This window comes from Populus alba, chromosome 8 (assembly GCF_005239225.2).
Source record: "Populus alba chromosome 8, ASM523922v2, whole genome shotgun sequence".
Lineage (NCBI taxonomy): Eukaryota > Viridiplantae > Streptophyta > Magnoliopsida > Malpighiales > Salicaceae > Populus > Populus alba.
This window is the reverse complement of record NC_133291.1, coordinates 2499576-2518030: the sequence shown is the minus strand read 5'-3', so window position 1 is coordinate 2518030 and position 18455 is coordinate 2499576. Positions and strand designations below refer to the sequence as shown.

Sequence of the window (18455 nt, the reverse complement as noted above, 5' to 3'; positions counted from 1 at the left end):
CAGGTCTGTTTTCCTTTCTATTATTTGCATCCTGTCATATTAACAATATCTAAATGTGTGGGGAATCACTGTTCCCCCACACAACAATCAAGTCATGTGGATTTCTAATATCTGTTTTTCTTTTTTGTTGGTTAACTTCTTATTTTTCAATTTTAAAATATTTCTTTTTTTCTTTAAATCAAATAAATTTTAGTTTTTCTTTTTTTTTTCAAAATATTTTTTTTTCATTTCTTCATTCTTTTTTATTTTTCATATTATTTTTTTTTTTATTTTTTTTCTTTTTTTTCAATATTATCAAGTTTGTTTTAGTGCTTAAATATGTTTTATTTGTTTCTAAATTATTCAAATTGTTGATTAAACACATATTTATCTTTCTTTTAAAAAATGTTTTATATTTTTTTTTTTTATATTGAGTTGATGAATTTAAGAAATATATTTTATATTAACCGCTGTATTTTTTTTTACAACTTGTAACATTGTTGATTTGTATATCAAACTCAACTTTCTAATTTTTTTTGAATAAATTAAAATCTGTAATTTATAAAATATTAAAAATTAAAGTTAAATATAATGATGAATACCAACCAGCCCGACCCAACCTTACCCAAGAACACCTCGCTGTTCTCTAGCATAGAAAGTTTCGTCGCATTGTGCAGTGCTATAAATGAGAACGGAGGGAGCACTTCCTCCGTTGGCATTCTGATGAATATAGCCTTCTGGTGCACCACTGCAGTGTGCATGGGATGATACTGCAACTTATCATCATGAATACTACACTTGTGCTTTGATTTCCGGGAAATAGTTGCATAAACTTGGAGCAAGTATGGACCCAAGGAGCTGGGGATATTAGAAGACATAGTTTCCTGTATACTGAGACGACTATTAGGAGACGACATCAAGCTATGAGAAACCAATGGCCTAAAAAGGTTAAAAAAATGGAGAGTGCAGGCTAGTTCACCACCAGCTCCAGCAATCTCCCTTTGCCCATCACCGTTGACAGCCACCTCCTCCCCGGCACCGCAGTCTGGTTTCCCTCACATGCTCTTGTACTCCCCTACGCTTCCTCACCACTTTCTGCGTAGAGGTACTTTGGCTACAAAACATGCTTTCGTTCATGAATGGGGAAGAAGGAGAAGTTGAAAGGAGAAGCAAGAGCTGGCGTGGCAAAGAAAAAAGGAGTCTAGCAGAACCCAAAAAACAAAAACATCGCCGCCAGAAAACTTCCAGTAGCTCCCAGATGACAAGTTCAGAAAACTCAAGTTCCATCTTTCTGTTCTACACCAAGCAAGAGTATCACTCATACATCTTACAAAATCGTAGCTACAAGTGATGAGATTTACATTGCAAGAAATGAAACTGCACTTGAATCTGGCTTTTTCTTTTTTTGGGAAAATTGGAAACGGCTGCACATTAGAATGGCTTTGGTCGCAACCAGCTTCTCACGGAAGATAAATATCACTCATCAAGAGACAAGTCAAGATACGTGCTTTCTCCCCCCAATACTTGTCGGGCTCATTTTCTGATGGCAAGAATCACTTCCCACTAAAATGTTCCATGAGAAAAGGCAACCAAGATGAAAGCTTACCAGAATCCATAACAGTACTTATCTACGGTACAATAAGATCATGAGGAGGGCTTTTTACTCCTTTTCTTGGCATTTTTGGCAATAGCATCGCAAATCTCTCTTTTACGTTTGTTGTTGTTATTGTTATTATTGCTAGGGGTGTTGCTGTTGTTGTTGTTTCGGCCACCTGCGCTGGCTGCACTTTTTCCCTGGACTTCCAGCGCATCCTTCACAAAAAACTTTAGCCTCCATAGGGTGGTTTCGCTCTGCACAATTTGTTCCTTTACCAAGCTGTTCATTCAAGAATCTATCATATAAGCAATAATTATGATATAAGTTATGACCTGTGCATCGATGTCAAGGTCCACCTCTTCAGCAGTTGCTTGAAAGCCTGGATTATTCTGAGCAACAATCTCCAATGCTTTGGTCAGGTCTTCAGGAGATAGCCTTGTAAGAGCTGCCCCAAGCTTTCTTTTCTCTTCGGTGGACATCTTTCTGGAATGGCATTTTCAAAATTAACTTTGGTTGTCAAAGAGAATTGAGAATTGAGAATTTAAATCTTCATGCTAACTCATAAGTTTAATAACTAATATAAGGGCCAGCGTCAAATTTTTCCAAACAAAATAAAAGGATGCCCAAATGATGACAGATTTTTAAAGAAGCAAGAAAAACTAACCCATGCCATTGAATTTAATGGATTTAAAAAATAATGACCAAAAACCAATTACTATCTGAAAAAAATGATGAAAAAAACCCTTTAAAATTTAACGATTTTATTTGAAAAAAAAAAAACAAAGATGAAATACAATGGTCAAACTATTAGATTATTTTTTTTAATGACTATTTCAAGTCACACAAAGTTGATGACTGACCTTACAAAATAAAAACGCACTTTGAACAAACCTATTTCTCTTTGAAACTCGCTAGTCTTCCAGATGAATCATTAATTGTCAAAAAAAGCAAAAGGGAAAGGGTCACCGCAGAAAAAAATTCTTAAAACATGACATTTTCCAAAACATAATCATAAAAACAAGATGAAAATACAAAAATGAATGTCAAACTTGATTACACAAACAGAAGACCAATTTCAACATGTTTATGAATATTTTTATAGATCATTGAACAAAAAGCTTAATTTCATCAACCACGAAGTGGAAACAATGAGCTTTTGTCAGAACTCTATATAGTTTTAATAAAGTTTGTGAAACTTTTTATACCTCATTACCCAAATCACGAGCCATTTTAGCATGAGCAGCCTCCTGAGCAAGCTGCATATCCAATTGAGCCTCCGCTTCCTCCTCCTCTCTTCTTTTCTCCTGTGGGTACAGTGATTGGTGTTCAATAAAATAATGTTGAAATAAAAGACAACAAAATTGCCTTTTACTTTAGCAAAAGGTCATGGACTCAGATAGCTCACTAGCACATACCTCTTCGGTGACTTTAGGCAGAAACTGTAGCCATTTCTCCTCAAATTTTCCCAGCAATGTTTTGGCCATAACATGAACATCACTTCTTTCATCATTATATTTCATTGCATTCTTAAACACTAACCTCACATCAGCACATATCTCCCTTACATTCTTGTATCCTGTGCCATCCTTGGCCTCCATTTGATTTTTAATTGTACTGAAATCCATGGGCTTGTCGATAACCTATTGAATGCCATAAGTGCCAAATTCTTTGAAGTCAGATTCAGAAAGCACCCATCTCTAAAATGGTAGAGCAGTTAACAACAAGACAATAAATGATAGAACCAACTAAAATTCAGGGCCATGTCTCCAACTATGCAACAAGTCACACTTGTATGCGCGTGATCACACAAATTGAACATGAAAAGCATGATTTACTTTCCTTTAAAAACAACTCCATATGGTTCTCATGTGAACATGACATGTATACATGTGTATAAGGGGGCAGCATGTGTTGTAATGTGTTCGCAATTATACTTGATGGCTCTTATGCAGTCACTGGAAAAGGAAATCAGTAACTGTGCTCCAAGTGATTTCTGATATAGTGGATGTGGATGGAATAGGATATTGAGAAGGGTGATAAGACTTCACCTCATAATAGTCATGCAAACCAAGACCTTTGACATCTACAGGTTGCATAAAAGGCCACGCCCATTTGTGCTGTGTAATCTGAACGCAACAAAAAGAAATTACTTTAGATACTGAAAATTACCTTGCGACACTTGTTTTTTCTTTAACCTTCTAGCATCCAAGAACAAGATCCAAATATAGATTTGATTTGGCAGAACAAATCAGATAAAAACAAACAATTAGTAGCATGAGTTCACAAAAAAAACATGGCTAACAAAGACAAAAAATTAGGACCAACTCTCCAAGCACACACAGAAACTAATTGGTAACCATAAAGTGCGATGTAGTAGGGGTAACAGGAACCAATTTCCATAACATATGAAAAAACTCAGACAGCAATTTCTCAATCCACCTTAAAATCTTATAACAGAAAAGATAATCAACTCTTTCTCAAGATAAAAACGAAATTATGTTGTAACCACTCAGACAGAAGAAACACAAATGATAGAAATAATAAAATGGGCAGCAATAACAACAGCATTGATTGATACATTACTTGACGCAATATTGTACCGAATTGGCGCATAAGCTCTTGCATTCTCTTAGCAGCAGCTGCCTCTCGTTTCGATGCATCTTGCTGCTGTTTCCTAATACTAGGAATATGCCTCTCTTTATCTTTATCTTTCACAGTGGAGCTTCCACCTTTCGAAGAACCACTCTGCTGCTTTTTACTTGTATTCTTCAAGTAAAACTGCTCGACCTCGTTCACTCTTTGCTCCAACTACACATTCATTCAAATATATATAAATAAATCAAACTCATTCCGAAGCAACTAATACAGGCTAGAAAAAAATTAAATTATATAAAATTTCATTTACTTTATCAACTTTTTGAAGAATTTCTTCCACGTTATGCTTGAAACCCTCTGCTTCGGCATCGGGATTTCTTATCGGGAGATTACCGGAATCCACAATCGACGGGCTTATCGCTTCCATTTGATTGCTAAAAAAGAAGAGAAATATTCCAAAATTGTAAAATTGAATTAATAAACCCTCATACATACCTATTTAGCTTGATTTTAGAAACAGAGCCACTAAATTTTATATATATATATATATATGGAATTCATTTACGATTGTTGAATGATGAACATAATTAGACTAAAGAAGTACTAATCGAGATTATAAGATATTTTGTATGTCATGTATAAGTACCTGGAGATATAAGTTTATGTATACGGGTACAGTGCAGGGAGTGGTGGAAGTAACAGAGCAGGCGAGGCGCAGAGAGACTGCTCTGTCTCGCTTCCCAACTCTCTGTCCAGCGAACTGCGAAACGAAAACCTGCCTTCTCTTTTTAACGGCGTCGGTTTTATTCCTGTTGCTGTGAATCTTGTGATATGTCGAGTAACGGCGCCGTCTCTTTCACTTTTTCTCTTTTCTTTTTTTTGGGATTATTTCCGTTTCTCCTCGTTTTCTTATGGTAAATTGTAATGTGTGAGTGAGGGCTCCAAAATAGCGGACCTCTAATATGTCTCTTTTTAATTTGACCTTTTTATTTTTCAAATTGTTTTTATCATGTCCTCGGATTAGTTTTTATACATAAAAATCATTTTTTTTCCTCAAAACATACACTGACAATTCATTTAGAACTCGTTTAGGAATAATAATAAAAAAAAAAAAACTGAATTTTCACCCCCTTTTGCTAGATTTGAATTCAAAATTATAAGGTAGCAACAAATTGAAATTTGAGCATTGCTTACTTTCTGGAGGAAGTAGATTGTTTGTGGAGATTATATACACTGGAAATTAAGAATTGTTCTGCTAAATTCAACCCTGAGAAATTTTTACACCAGATTTGTTCGGTTCATACAAACAAATTTCCCCCCATTTGTGGCAGAACACTCGGTGGAACATTCGGACTCCACATTTCAGAAGGACTACACGCAAGTGGAATGATTTGAATACTAGAAAACTCGTACCATAATCGAGCAAAATCCACTTATTATAATTACTTATGGACTGTCTGTCTATATACAAAATCTCTGAAATCTGTCTGATGGGAGGATGATCTAGTCCGGATCACAAGAGGGGAAGACATCCTTTAAAACAAGCATAGAAGAGACGAGAAAGATGCGATCTGCATTTCAACGGTTTGGCAAGTCCAGCACGGCCTTTGTGGCGGTCATCATATGATCCATTAATGCTGACAACAACGGTTTTTTCATCATCAACTGCCAGCATCGGAGCCGGGATCATTGGTACCGGTGCCTGGCGACTCTGCCTTCTCTTGATATCACTAAGCTCCATTTTTGGTGGAATCTTTGCTAATCCGATCAAGACCCTGTGCTTTCTTGAATTATTACTTGAGTATCGGTCCCGGAAACTTCCGGTTAATTTTGGGGTGGGAGAAGCTCTTAAGGTCTCTACGTGAAGTGAATGTGAACGTCTGCTTCTGTTCGACAAGAGAGCTGAAAAACTTGGAGGGTTAGGACTGTTGGCGGGTTGCTTTGTTTTGTGGAGCATGTTTCTTCCAAAGAAGATGATATCTTGCGGAGGGTTTGTCTTTGTGTCCTGATCAGGTGGCAAGAACTCAAACAAGTCTTGGCTTGAGAAACGATCTCTTTGTTCTTGATCATCATGGTGATAACTGTTGGGTTCAGGCTCTTTGATGAGGAATGATGGGAGATCACAGGAGGAGAGGTCTTGTTCAGACTCTAATTCCCAGTAATCGTGATAGATTTCGGTGGTCTTTTCCATTTCGCGTGCCTGTTTTTTTTTTAAAAGAGAGAGACTTGAGGTTGAGGAGTAGAGAGAGATGGTTAGCGAAGGATTAATTTGCTAGCCAAGATCTATCAATATAAAGGAAGCAGAGAGGGACAAAGAGAGGGGTATTTCTTCTTCTTCTTCTTTCTAGGGGAAGGTTCCTGTCTAGACACAAAAGTATTTCATCCCATTTGATTAATTCTCCTTTTTTTTTTTTTTTTTTTTTCTTGTAGTGTTTCTGGAAGAGGACTGGGTTGTAAGTTCATAAAGAAATAAAAATGGAGAAAAGAAAGGACAAGGTAGTGCTGTAGCTGTGATGTGTCGGGAGATAGAAGAGAAAAGTAAAGGAGAAATCGGCTGTTTGACTCTTGCAGGAACTGGTTATGAAGGAAGCTGTCAAGTTTAAAGACTCTCTAGAAAGACTGGATAACTAACTTGATAACGATTGAAACAGATAAATTGGGCTAAACCAGACAACTTTAGAACCTTGCATATATATATATATATATATATATATATATATATATATATATATATATATATATGCAATTAGTGTAATGCTTAAAATTTGCAATTGCGTGAAAAGATGATTGGTGTGTGTTTATCTCTCGTGCTATTATCAATCCGGGTTAATTTCAAGGAGCTGGCTTATATTCAAAGAGGCGTGTTTTATTTTTATTTTTTTTAAATCTGGGAGTGGAGAATTTAGAAAAATTCTTTAAAAGCACTAAACAGATATAAAAGATGTATCTTTGAAAATACATGGAGAGAGACTTAGGATAAATTTGGGATGGTGGTTAACTGTTTGTCTGAAGATTTTTAAATTTGTTTTGTTTTAAATTAATTTTTTTTTATGTTTTTGGATTGTTTCGATGTGTTAATATTAAAAATAAATTTTAAAAAATTAAAAATATATCATCTCAATGTATTTATGAGCAAAATATATTTAAAAAAAACAATTTCTAATACAATCTCAAACATATTCTTAGTTTCAACAAACATATAAATTGACAAGATGATATTTTTTATTGTAAAAAAATAAAATATAAAAAATATTATTTCAAACTTGATTTTGAGAAAAGATTATAATTCTTATGTTAATAATTCATTAAAAAAAAAAAGAGTTTTGTTTTGGTGTAGCATTATTATAGTTATAGGTTGATCTGCATTGTTCATGAACAATGTAAATTACAACTAAAATGATGAGGTTTCGACTAAAATGACATCATTTAAGTGATTTTCTTAGTCCTTAGCATTCGAGATTCCTTAATTTAAATAAAAAAAAAAAAACAAATTGGTCCCTAGATTTGGAAGGTTAAGAGAAAATTAAGAAGGGAGGGGGAGGGAAGGAGAGAGAAAGCTACGTTCCGAGCAAAGTAACATGCAGATCTTGGACTTTTGTCTTGTAATGGTTCTATCATCTCTCATGATCGAACAAAAAAAAGATCGAGTCCCAAAAAGATGATTGGGTTGATGGTTCCAAGACTTCTAAAGCCGGGTTTTTAGTGATTCACTTAACCTTGACCGATAATATAAAGAGAATAAAATGATATTATTTTAATTAAATTGATTAACCAAAATTTACCCGGTATTCTAATTACCTGAATTCTTTTATGAGTTCACGCCTAGATTAAGTTTGTCAATTATATTTGCGATGAAGCTTTACAAATTATAGTAGATTAGGAGTATGGTTTTTATGAAGAATAATTAGTTAGTTAATTGATTCCAGCCTTCTCATTTATCTTTTTTTAGTAAGATGTTTGATAGTTTATATTTGATAATTGATAGATAAATGTGACTTGTGGCTAATATTCATAAAAAAAAATAATTATGAAGATTAAGACTCTTCGATGTTTAAATAAATATTTTTATAGAAAAAAATAATAATAATATTCTAAAGAGAAATACTTTGAAAATATATACATGTAGCATAGAATAAAAATTATGAACATTTATTTTGAAGGACGCACGGTGTATTGATAATCCATAAATCTTGTTCTTTTTTTTAATATGAAAGACTTAGATATAATTTTATCTCTGTGATATTTTGAGTTATATTTTACTTATTTTATTTGGCTAAAAAGATGAAGATATGGCAGACCATGAAAAACATTAATATACCTATTAGTGTCAGCAGAATATAAACTTGTTTATTCAAGTTTATCCGTTGAAAATTAAATCCTCTAAAATTTTATATAAAAAATTTTAAAATTAACAACATTAGATTTAGTTATTATATTTAAATCTACGAGTATAGCGAATACAATTATGCCCGAGCCATAATAACAAAAATTATTGGGCTCAACATTTTCAAGAAACACATGTCAGGCTTGCTTTGCTGGCCTTGGCAGCACACTTAGCCAAGCTACTAGGCTTGGTATCACCAATCAGAGCGAAATCCAAAAGTACTTGGATCTAATAAATATATCAAACCTAGCAGTTTTTGGGTGTGGTAATGACCAAACCCAACACACCTGGACATGGCACGCTACCACACCCACTCATGGTTGGGTATGGCTTTGGGCAGACCCAATACATTTTCATTAAGATGTGATTGTGTTAGTGTATGTCAACCTAATGTATCCGAGAATTAAAAAAAATTGTAAATATTTTTTTTCTCAATCTAGTATTTTTTTAATGAATCAATTTATATGCTTATATGGTGCTCGGATTACATCCATATTTGATAAACAAAATCTCCATTTTTTCTTACCGGATAGACACAATGATATAACTCTAAACAAATATACAAAATAGGGGTCCATGTGGTGACTTTTCCGGAGAAACATGTTCATATCTTTTACATTTCTCTTCTAGAAAATGCCCATAATTGATCAAGTTGGTGGAGGCATGAAATAAGTGATTAATCATATTCAAATAAACAAAACCAGAGGACCCATTCTCACTAGCTACGTGGAGTCCAGAGAAGAAAAGAGAAGAAGAAAGAATCAATCCATGGATTGAACGAGGGATCTCTATCACCATGTCCTAGGAGCATGCACTAGACCAGATAGTATTTCAACAGCGAATCATTTTCTACATTAAAATATATTATTTAGCTTGAAAATCTTAGACCCTTTAATACGAACCCTTGGACTTGGGATACTTCACTAAGAAAGGAAGTCCTGCGGGAATCAAGAAATCAAGGGAGCCCAAAGAAATGGCGAGGGGAGCAGCTCTTCTTCACCTGCTTCGATCTCAAACCAAACAATTCTCAGCCAGCAGAAACTTCCACTCAGGTTTCTCTCTTCATTTTCTTTCCCAATCTACTTATTGCCTCGTGGGGGCTTGCATTTCACAATCTCATTTTTACGTAAAAGAGCACAAATCAATGATCAGCTTGAAAGTTATGTTGTATTATCTAATACTTGATTGGAGAAGAAACCGACTTCTTTAAATCTTGCCGGGTTTTGTTACAGAGTGACTAAAGCTGGAATCTTTCGTACAGTATATACAAAGATTTTAATTTTGAAAAACATAAACATTGAGAATTAGAAAAGTGTAGGAGACCCGTGATCATTTCTGTGCTTTCAGGGGTTGTGTTGAATTTAAAATGTCTCGACGTTCCCAACAGGGGAGAAAGAGCAGGCCAGGTCTGGATTTTGTGAAGTTGGGGCGGCTTATATACAAGTTGTACTGCAAAGGTTTCAGCCTTTTGATTAGTTTCATGGGAATTTTATATATGATGCAATTGGATGGGAACTAGTCTTCATATTTGTTGAATGCCCTCAATATCTGAGCATATGTGAACTATATGAGATGCATTTGTGAATGGTTTGATGTTGCTGGAGTAACAAAAATATTTGATAAATTTGGAAGCTGGGAATGCAGTTGGCTTGGTGCCTGTTGTTTTGCAGTTTTAATTGATTGGTGGACATATTCAGCAGTTAATAAAAGATATAGGATCAACCAGTTTACATGAATTAAATTTGTTGTGCTTTGTTACAAGGTGGTCCTTCTCAACTGTTTTTGTGTGAATCTTTTTTCCCTGCACATCTTGCTTTGTCACAATTTCTGTCCTGTGCTCCCTGGACCAATACACACTCCAGTACTAATGAAATTTTCAGACCAAAAAAGATATTTTAATCTTGCTCAGGGATCGCTTTCTTGAACCAGTTTGTGTGTTGGCCAATCTTTGTTTGTAATACCCCTCGTTGTTCACCTGATTGTCTCTTACCTATAAAACAGTTTCATCAAACACTGAGGAATCTTGTTGTTCACCACATTGTCTCTCACCTCTAAAACAGTTCCATCAAACACTCTGAAGATTCTTTCCACGAGTCAAATGCAGATTGTTCCTTCTATAGTTGCTTTTTTCATGTTTTAGCACTATCTGTTCTATAGTAATGTCTGCTTTTGTTTGGAGATGCCTGTCAACCAATGTAAAAGCACATTCACTTAGTTTCTGGGAGCATTACTTAAAGAGATTGCTTTACATGTTCTTATTGTTATTAATTTTCTCTGTTTTAGGCTATCATCCTTGTCAGTTTGGCACATGGTCACACAGTCTGTGTGCCAAATCCAACTTCAACCATGGCACTCTTCTTGCTGCAACTCAGAAAAGATGGGCATCTCAAGCTAAAACAACAGAAGATGACAATAAGATCAGCATTGGACCCCGTGGAAGGAAGGAAGCGGGGCAGGATGAAAAAGAGACTGGGGTAGTATATTATGGTCTGATCTCATCCACCATCAAGAAAGTAAAATTTCTCTCTCTTTCAACCTGCTGCCTGTCCGTATCCTTGGGTCCTGTCATAACTTTTATGACATCTCAAGATTCAAATGTCATCCTGAAGGGGGCAGTTGCTTCTTCTGTCATATTCTTTAGTGCTTCGACCACTGCTGCTCTACACTGGTTTGTTAGCCCTTACATCCACAAGCTTAGATGGCAGCCTGGCTCAGACAGTTTTGAAGTGGAGATGATGTCCTGGTTGGGAATCTACATTCCAAAGACCATCAAATTTGCTGATATCCGGCCTCCAGAAACCAACAGGCCTTTCGTGACATTTAAGGCCAACGGAAATTTCTACTTCGTCGATGCAGAGCACTGTCATAACAAGGCATTGTTGAATAGACTGTCCCCCAAAAAATCTGCTCATGAGTCTGCTTTCAAAAATCTGTGATAGGAAAATATGGTGATGACTGGCCTGCAAGGTTTCCTTGAGAAAAGTAGGACCTGATTTTACTCGATGGTTTGCGATAAGCTCTGGCCTAGTTTTGAGCCAATGGGCATTTTTTTTTCACAGCCCTACTTTGCGAGACAAGGTTTCTCAGGCAAGAGAAATAACCAATATTTGATGTTTATATTTTAATGTTACGAATACGTCTATTATGCACACCTACATATAATACGTCTATATATGTCTCCACTGCATACCAGTAGGAGGTTCTGCATTTTGTTTCCAGCCATTTAACACATGCATTGGCTTCATGAAACACATGTTGAAACTGTAATTTGCCATGCTCTCCTCAACAGGGTTCTTCTCTGGTTGAGCTATACTTCCGGCGTTTTTCTTCTGCCAGTATTAGTAAGTGAATCACTACTTTGGTCTCTGGAGGCCGCCTGCCAAGCCATCTTTCAATCCCAGCTTGACACCCCAAAATTCATCTCTTACTGTTACTGGTGTGCAAGCACCAGCATGAAAAGCAAACCCAGCAATACATCACCCCTGCCAGTCACGAAGCAAGCTATTCCAGGTGTTCCTCCACTCAAAACATCTGTGTTAATTTTGTTGCACCATGCAATGTTCCAGGCTGCATCAGTTTCTTCGACAGAACGAGAGATGAGATTAAATGGATTGTTTTGGTAAATGGCACTGGGATTGAATAACCCTCCATTACTCCATCACCAAATACCCACACTGCAGCTATGTCTATGTGATATCCCGATCATCGTTTCCTTTGCCAATTTCAGACTTGGCAAGGCTGGACCTAAAAACCTCAGATTGTCTTTCTACGCTCTCCGATCTGCTCCACTCTAACCTGTTTTTTTTTTAAAAAAAAAAAAAAAAAAACAATTCCAAACTAACATGGTTAGTGCCCACACTTTAAAGGCTCATGCTCATTAGCAAGGATTTCTATCTGAGCTGCGAGCCACAAAAATGTATTAACACCTTCAGGCACTCTCCACTACCAAACACATTCCCAAATGGCCATCCATCTCATTCCTGTTATCATTAAGATAGCTTCATAGTTCATACAGTCTTGACACAATTTTCCGTCATCACAACAGTTTATCCAAGCCCAAGTTTGAATCAGGGCGACAGATCGCAAAGATTTTCATATGGATGCTTTCACGAAGATCATCATTGACCAGTTACCAGTCCCAATTGCCTCCGCTGTCAACTTGACAGTCTATAAATAAGATTAGAGGGAGGGAGCGGCAGAAATCTCGCTAGAATCTAGTGCAGCCACATGACTCTCCTCCACCCAATCCAAGTATCTTCCCTAAGGCGAATCGATAGGGTTCGCCTATTTTAACAAAGAAGGTTATAAATATGTTGCAAAAGCCCAATTAGATGGCATTTTCGAAGCTTGCAGGCTATTGGTCACCGCAGCAATTGCAATAAAATGACAACTAATCACTAGCAAATCATATATATATATCGATTCCATTTACACGTTTGAAACCGAATAATTGAAAACTCAAAAATAAATAAACGCAAATTTAGAAGAACAGATTCCAGAGAACAAGAAAGAAGGCAAAGTGTGTCGAAGGCCGAATGGATAATATAATAAGGTTTTGTATTTAATATTAAATATTAAAACAAAGGTTTTTATTGAATGTAATTGCTTGAGATTTGTAAAAATTTTACGCATGGATATGAATTTATAATGGGAATGATTCTAAACACGCTGTCAGAATAGAGAGAAATAATTGCGCGAACAGAAATCAAAGTTGACAAGCAAAATTAGCAAGTAAAATATAAAAAAAAGTTCTGACAAAAGATTTAAAAGTTCTGACCGGTGTGTCAAAAAAAACAGAGGATAAAATTCTCAACCCGAGAGACATAACAAAGACACAGAAACAGACTAGATCAAAACCACACGCCACCGCCTATCAAGAACCCAGTTCTGTGAACGACAGCCACGCAATGACGATGATGACTTACGACTATAGTTCTCGTACCAAACAGCTAGACAACCAATGAATAGACTAGATACAAGAACCCATTCTTGATTTATATTATAGCATCTAGTTGCATCATCCTGCCCAGTTCACTTGCCACCCTTCTTGGCAGCAGATTTGGTCACCTTAGCACTAGAAGCATCCTTTTTCTCCACGCTCTTGATCACTCCCACAGCAACAGTCTGGCGCATATCCCTCACAGCAAAACGACCAAGTGGGGGATACTCTGAGAAAGTCTCCACCACCATGGGCTTCGTGGGAATCATCTTAATCATACCTGCATCACCGTTCTTCAGAAATTTAGGTTCCTTCTCCAACTCCTTCCCTGATCGCCTGTCAATCTTGGTGAGGATCTCAGCAAATTTGACAGCAATGTGACAGGTGTGGCAGTCAAGAACAGGGGCATATCCGTTTCCAATCTGTCCAGGATGGTTCATGATGATCACTTGGGAGGTGAAGTTCGCAGCCTCCTTGGCGGGATCATCCTTCGAGTTTGAGGCAACAAACCCACGCTTCAGATCCTTCACGGCAACATTCTTAACGTTAAATCCAACATTGTCACCAGGAAGAGCCTCCTGGAGTGCTTCGTGGTGCATCTCAACAGACTTAACTTCAGTAGTCAGTCCAGTTGGCCCGAAAGTGACAACCGTACCAGGCTTGATGACACCAGTTTCCACACGACCCACTGGGACAGTTCCGATGCCACCAATCTTGTACACGTCCTGAAGGGGGAGACGGAGGGGCTTGTCTGAGGGCCTCTTGGGCTCCTGAATCTGGTCAAGGGCATCGAGGAGAGTTGGTCCCTTGTACCAGTCCAGGTTGGTGGACCTCTCAATCATGTTATCACCCTCAAATCCAGAGATAGGCACGAAGGGAATCTTGTCAGGGTTGTAACCAACTTTCTTCAAATAGGATGACACTTCCTTGATAATTTCATCATACCTTGCCTTGGAGTATTTTGGAGTGGTGGCATCCATCTGTGATAGCATAAACAAATTTACTTTAGTTTCAAATACCTCAAGCTTCCAAATTCAAGAATTCCACAAACAAAATTCTAAAGCAAGGTAGATTAAGGAAAATGAAATGACCGGTGTAACTCGAAATCGCAAAAGCATACCTTGTTACAGCAGCAGATCATTTGCTTGACACCAAGGGTGAATGCAAGAAGAGCATGCTCACGGGTCTGACCATCCTTGGAGATACCAGCCTCAAAACCACCAGTGGTAGAGTCAATGATGAGGACTGCACAGTCAGCCTGGGAGGTTCCGGTAATCATGTTCTTGATAAAGTCACGATGTCCAGGAGCATCGATGACAGTGCAGTAGTACCTGGTGGTCTCGAACTTCCACAGAGCAATATCAATGGTAATACCACGTTCACGCTCAGCCTTGAGCTTGTCAAGCACCCAAGCATACTTGAATGACCTCTTGTTCATCTCAGCAGCTTCCTTCTCGAACCTCTCGATGACACGCTTGTCAATACCTCCAAGCTTGTAGATCAAGTGTCCAGTGGTGGTTGACTTGCCAGAGTCGACATGGCCAATGACCACGATGTTAATGTGACTCTTCTCTTTGCCCATACTTAACTAATAGAGTTGAGCTGTCATATATAAAGGTTATAAGAGTTAAGAAACAAACACTGGGACACTGAAACCACATAGAGAAAGTAAGCTCATATATGCAACTGGGTCTACTTGTAAGATACAGAATAATAACAAATTCTCTAGGGGTAAGATGCAAGTATTCGGACCACAAATCAATCAAAAAAACAATGTTTAAGCCAACTTCAAATATATCTTAATATTTAAAACCCTGAAACCCAAAATAAAAAAAACTTTATATTTAGCAGCAGCATATCATTTTGAAGATACACATTTGTATAGCAATGTAAGATTATTAATCAGTTAAACAGCAAATTATAAGTCTATTTTAGTGACAGTGCTTAAACTAATTGAAGAAAATCATAGAATCAATACAGGAATCCTTTTAGATGTATCAAAACCAACACAGAAAAAACTAGATCTAAATAAAAATCAACGACGATGTATGCAGTAACTATCACTGAGAAAACTGTAAATAATCTAAAGAAAACAAGAAAGGTACGAAGAATCAAGATCCAAGACTTTTCTAGAATTCAAGGCTGATAAAACTGATTCAAATCACAGATGCTTAACAGAGAAAAAAGAAACAACATTTTCTTGTTTATGATAAGAGGAGCTAATCAATAAGGACATGTGAGAGAAAAGGAGAACATCGTGAATCGAACCTGAAGAGAGGCGCTAAAACCCTAGCCGCGAGAGAGGAGAAGCAGGCTAGTACAAGAACAGGCAGTGAGCGAGGGAGAAGCCAAAGCGGTTTGTAGACGTATTTATAGTACCCTGGTGATATTTCTGTTTCCTAAAATGACCTCGTTGTGAAATTTAATCCACGTCATGTCCTCGCATGCATTGGTAATTACCGTAATTTGGCAACATTCCGAGAACGCTTTTAAGTTTTAACTAGCCTTCCCATTTTTTGAATTGGAAATAAAACAAAATAATAATCGGTAAAATTGTATTGAAGATGCCGTGTTTTATTTGGTTGGCTGATTTTATTTTAATAGTAATAATAAAGAGAATAAATTAGAAAAAATGGGATGACCGTAGAGAAAGAGAGTGTCTGGGATTGGAACGAAGAAGATAGTATTTGAGAGTGTAATAAGGATTGTTTTTTAAAATATTTTTTTTATTTAAAAATATTATTATAAAAATAAAATTATTATTTTTTATATTAGCATATTAAAAAATAAAATAAATAAATTTTATTTCAATTTTGGTACAACAAGGCCCCACAAAATATCTGAATAGGTGAGGAAGTAAAATAAATCTTAATTATAATTGCCTTCTCTTATATAAAATGGACCACTTCAAATAAATAAATAAATAAAAAAACAGATGTTGAATTTTTCTATATATATATATATATATGGAAAAGGTTAAGTTTTGATGATTTAATCAGTGTTTTTTTTTTGGAGAAACAAATATATCAATTACAATTTCTATATTCAAAAAGATTGGAGAATATGAGATAAATAGTTAATAAATCTATACACAACAATGGTTAATTATCCTAGACAGTAAGGTACAAGATTCAATTTAAATTTGTTTGGAAATACTGTTGAAATTATATTTTTTAAATTTTTTTAAAAATATCTAAAAATTATTTTTTTAATTTTTTAAAATTATTTTAATATAGTAATCTCAAAAATAATTTTTTAAAACATAAAAACTATTATTTAATTTATTTCTAAATAAAAAATACTTTAAACCACTCTAACCATCCCAAACAATTTAAAAACTGTTTTAGTTGCATTTCAAGGCCTTCCTCGTAGGCTTGGAAGCATTATAAGTAAATACTAGTCTTGATACCCGCGCGATGCCGCGGGTGTCAAAATCTGTAATTTTTTTTTTTGCACATGTTATATGGGAATAGATAGTATATTCACAGAGTTAGTTACAAAAATGAAGTTCAGATAGTTAACAAAGTTAGTTGCAAAAGTTAGTTCAAGCATAACAAAAGTAGCGAGAGGTAAATATTTTATGTTTTATACATATAGATGGAGAATTGGACGTGAATGAGCAGCAAGCTGTATCAACAATGCAGATGATGAAGACGCCCAATCAGGTTGTGATGTTGGAAAAGCAAGCATTGACTAACCCAATGTTAATTGGTTTCCTATTGGAAAAAATCAGTGTAACTGAAAGTCATAAATTTTATACAGCAACAAATATTAATTTTTTTGAAAGATAAATCAGTAATGAGAAATGAAGATGTCATTATTGTTGAGTATGTGAGTTTATAAAGAAGGGAAACTAATTAGAAGTAGATGCTTACTTTTTCAGGTGATGAAACGGAGAGGCGCTGCTTCTTTGAAAGTTGAGGTGCAGGATTGTCATCATCTTTGTAGAGATGCTCCTCTGATGAGTCTTCGTTGAAGGGTTTTGGGTGGGGAAGTTGGGTGCTGAATCATATGTTGAAATGAAGTATTTAAGGAATGGGAAATGTAAACAATGTGAATGAAAGAGAAAACAATTTATTTTTTAGTAGAACAATTAAGTAATAACTTTCATAAGATGAATGTAGAGCAAATATTAGATAGTGGTGTCTTGGAAGTTAATATCTTGAAATCAAAAAATAAGAATAAAAATAATGATATAGCTGAAAAAAGATTCCACGGGATGATATTTGCATGCCAAATAAGATATTAAAAATGAAAGGGAAGAGTATTTATAAAGTTGTTGATCAGGCAAGGAATAATTACTAAAGGAAAGGGAAGAGTATTTCTAGAGTGTCCAGACCACTGCAATTATGCTTCCATTTCACCATGAACCATTCCATATTTATATTTAAATTAGTAAATAAAGAAATAAAATACATAACAGTGTGTGTTAGGATATCACTGGACAGCCCAAGAAGGGTCAAAGCTCGAAATACCAAGCTTCTAATCATTTGGGTAAGCCCAAATTAAGCTTGTAAAAATTAAATCTGATCCTCTAAAATTGTAATATTTTTAATTAAGTCCAAATTAAGCTTTTAAACTTAATTTTTCACCAATTAAATTCTTAATAAAATTAATTTTACCCATTAAAAGTCTGATTAAGTCTTTGCATTTAATTTAATTTTTTTAATTTTAGCCTAAATTAATTTTAAACTTAATGGAATCTTTTATTTAGATCATTGATTAAATCAAATAAGTTTATTAAAAATTTCATTAAGTCTCCAAATTAAAGTTTGATGCAAATTTATTCAATATTCATTTAAGTTGACCTTGAATTTGCATCACCTCTACCATTTAAGTTATTCAAAGGTATTCTAAAAAGGTTAAAGATTCATTTTGGTCCCTCCACCTCTCATTTATGCATGTGGATCCCTCTTCAACTTGTTATTACCAACCAAGTCATTTGTCTTCCTGCATTTCTT

General features: G+C 35.5%; 3 protein-coding genes across 4 annotated transcripts; 1 reads left to right on the top strand and 2 right to left on the bottom strand.

Moving 5' to 3' along the window:
* Nucleotides 1-1195: 1195 nt before the first annotated feature.
* Nucleotides 1196-5041, bottom strand: LOC118052454 (transcription factor GTE6). The gene is given in 8 exon segments (XM_035063449.2): nucleotides 1196-1830; nucleotides 1909-2075; nucleotides 2733-2880; nucleotides 2992-3216; nucleotides 3625-3702; nucleotides 4160-4384; nucleotides 4482-4605; nucleotides 4818-5041. Coding segments are annotated over 7 exon segments (1167 nt in total). The 5' UTR covers nucleotides 4599-4605; nucleotides 4818-5041; the 3' UTR covers nucleotides 1196-1623.
* A 4154-nt stretch (nucleotides 5042-9195) lies between these two features.
* Nucleotides 9196-11725, top strand: LOC118052451 (uncharacterized). Of its 2 annotated transcripts, XM_035063441.2 has the most exons (3): nucleotides 9196-9607; nucleotides 9903-10012; nucleotides 10839-11725. In XM_035063441.2, exons 2-3 carry the CDS (start codon nucleotides 9922-9924, stop codon nucleotides 11489-11491), a joined length of 744 nt encoding a protein of 247 aa, XP_034919332.1. In that variant the 5' UTR covers nucleotides 9196-9607; nucleotides 9903-9921; the 3' UTR covers nucleotides 11492-11725. The 2 variants fall into 2 exon arrangements, with proteins under 2 accessions (XP_034919332.1, XP_034919333.1); XM_035063442.2 differs by lacking the exon at nucleotides 9903-10012 and having other exon boundaries at nucleotides 9212-9607.
* A 1541-nt stretch (nucleotides 11726-13266) lies between these two features.
* On the bottom strand, nucleotides 13267-15894 carry LOC118052437 (elongation factor 1-alpha). The gene is made up of 3 exons (XM_035063421.2): nucleotides 15763-15894; nucleotides 14615-15096; nucleotides 13267-14474 (listed from the first exon to the last, which is right to left on the bottom strand). Exons 2-3 carry the CDS (start codon nucleotides 15074-15076, stop codon nucleotides 13587-13589), a joined length of 1350 nt encoding a protein of 449 aa, XP_034919312.1. The 5' UTR covers nucleotides 15077-15096; nucleotides 15763-15894; the 3' UTR covers nucleotides 13267-13586.
* Between the last annotated feature and the right edge of the window lie 2561 nt (nucleotides 15895-18455).

Excerpts from the sequence above, each read along its gene's own strand:
- LOC118052451 (XM_035063441.2), top strand. The coding sequence starts at position 9,922 with ATGTCTCGACGTTCCCAACAGGGGAGAAAGAGCAGGCCAGGTCTGGAT. Across the intron at positions 10,013-10,838 it reads ATACAAGTTGTACTGCAAAG|GCTATCATCCTTGTCAGTTT; the intron begins GTTTCAGCCTTT and ends TCTCTGTTTTAG.
- LOC118052437 (XM_035063421.2), bottom strand. The coding sequence starts at position 15,076 with ATGGGCAAAGAGAAGAGTCACATTAACATCGTGGTCATTGGCCATGTC. Across the intron at positions 14,475-14,614 it reads TGATCTGCTGCTGTAACAAG|ATGGATGCCACCACTCCAAA; the intron begins GTATGCTTTTGC and ends ATGCTATCACAG.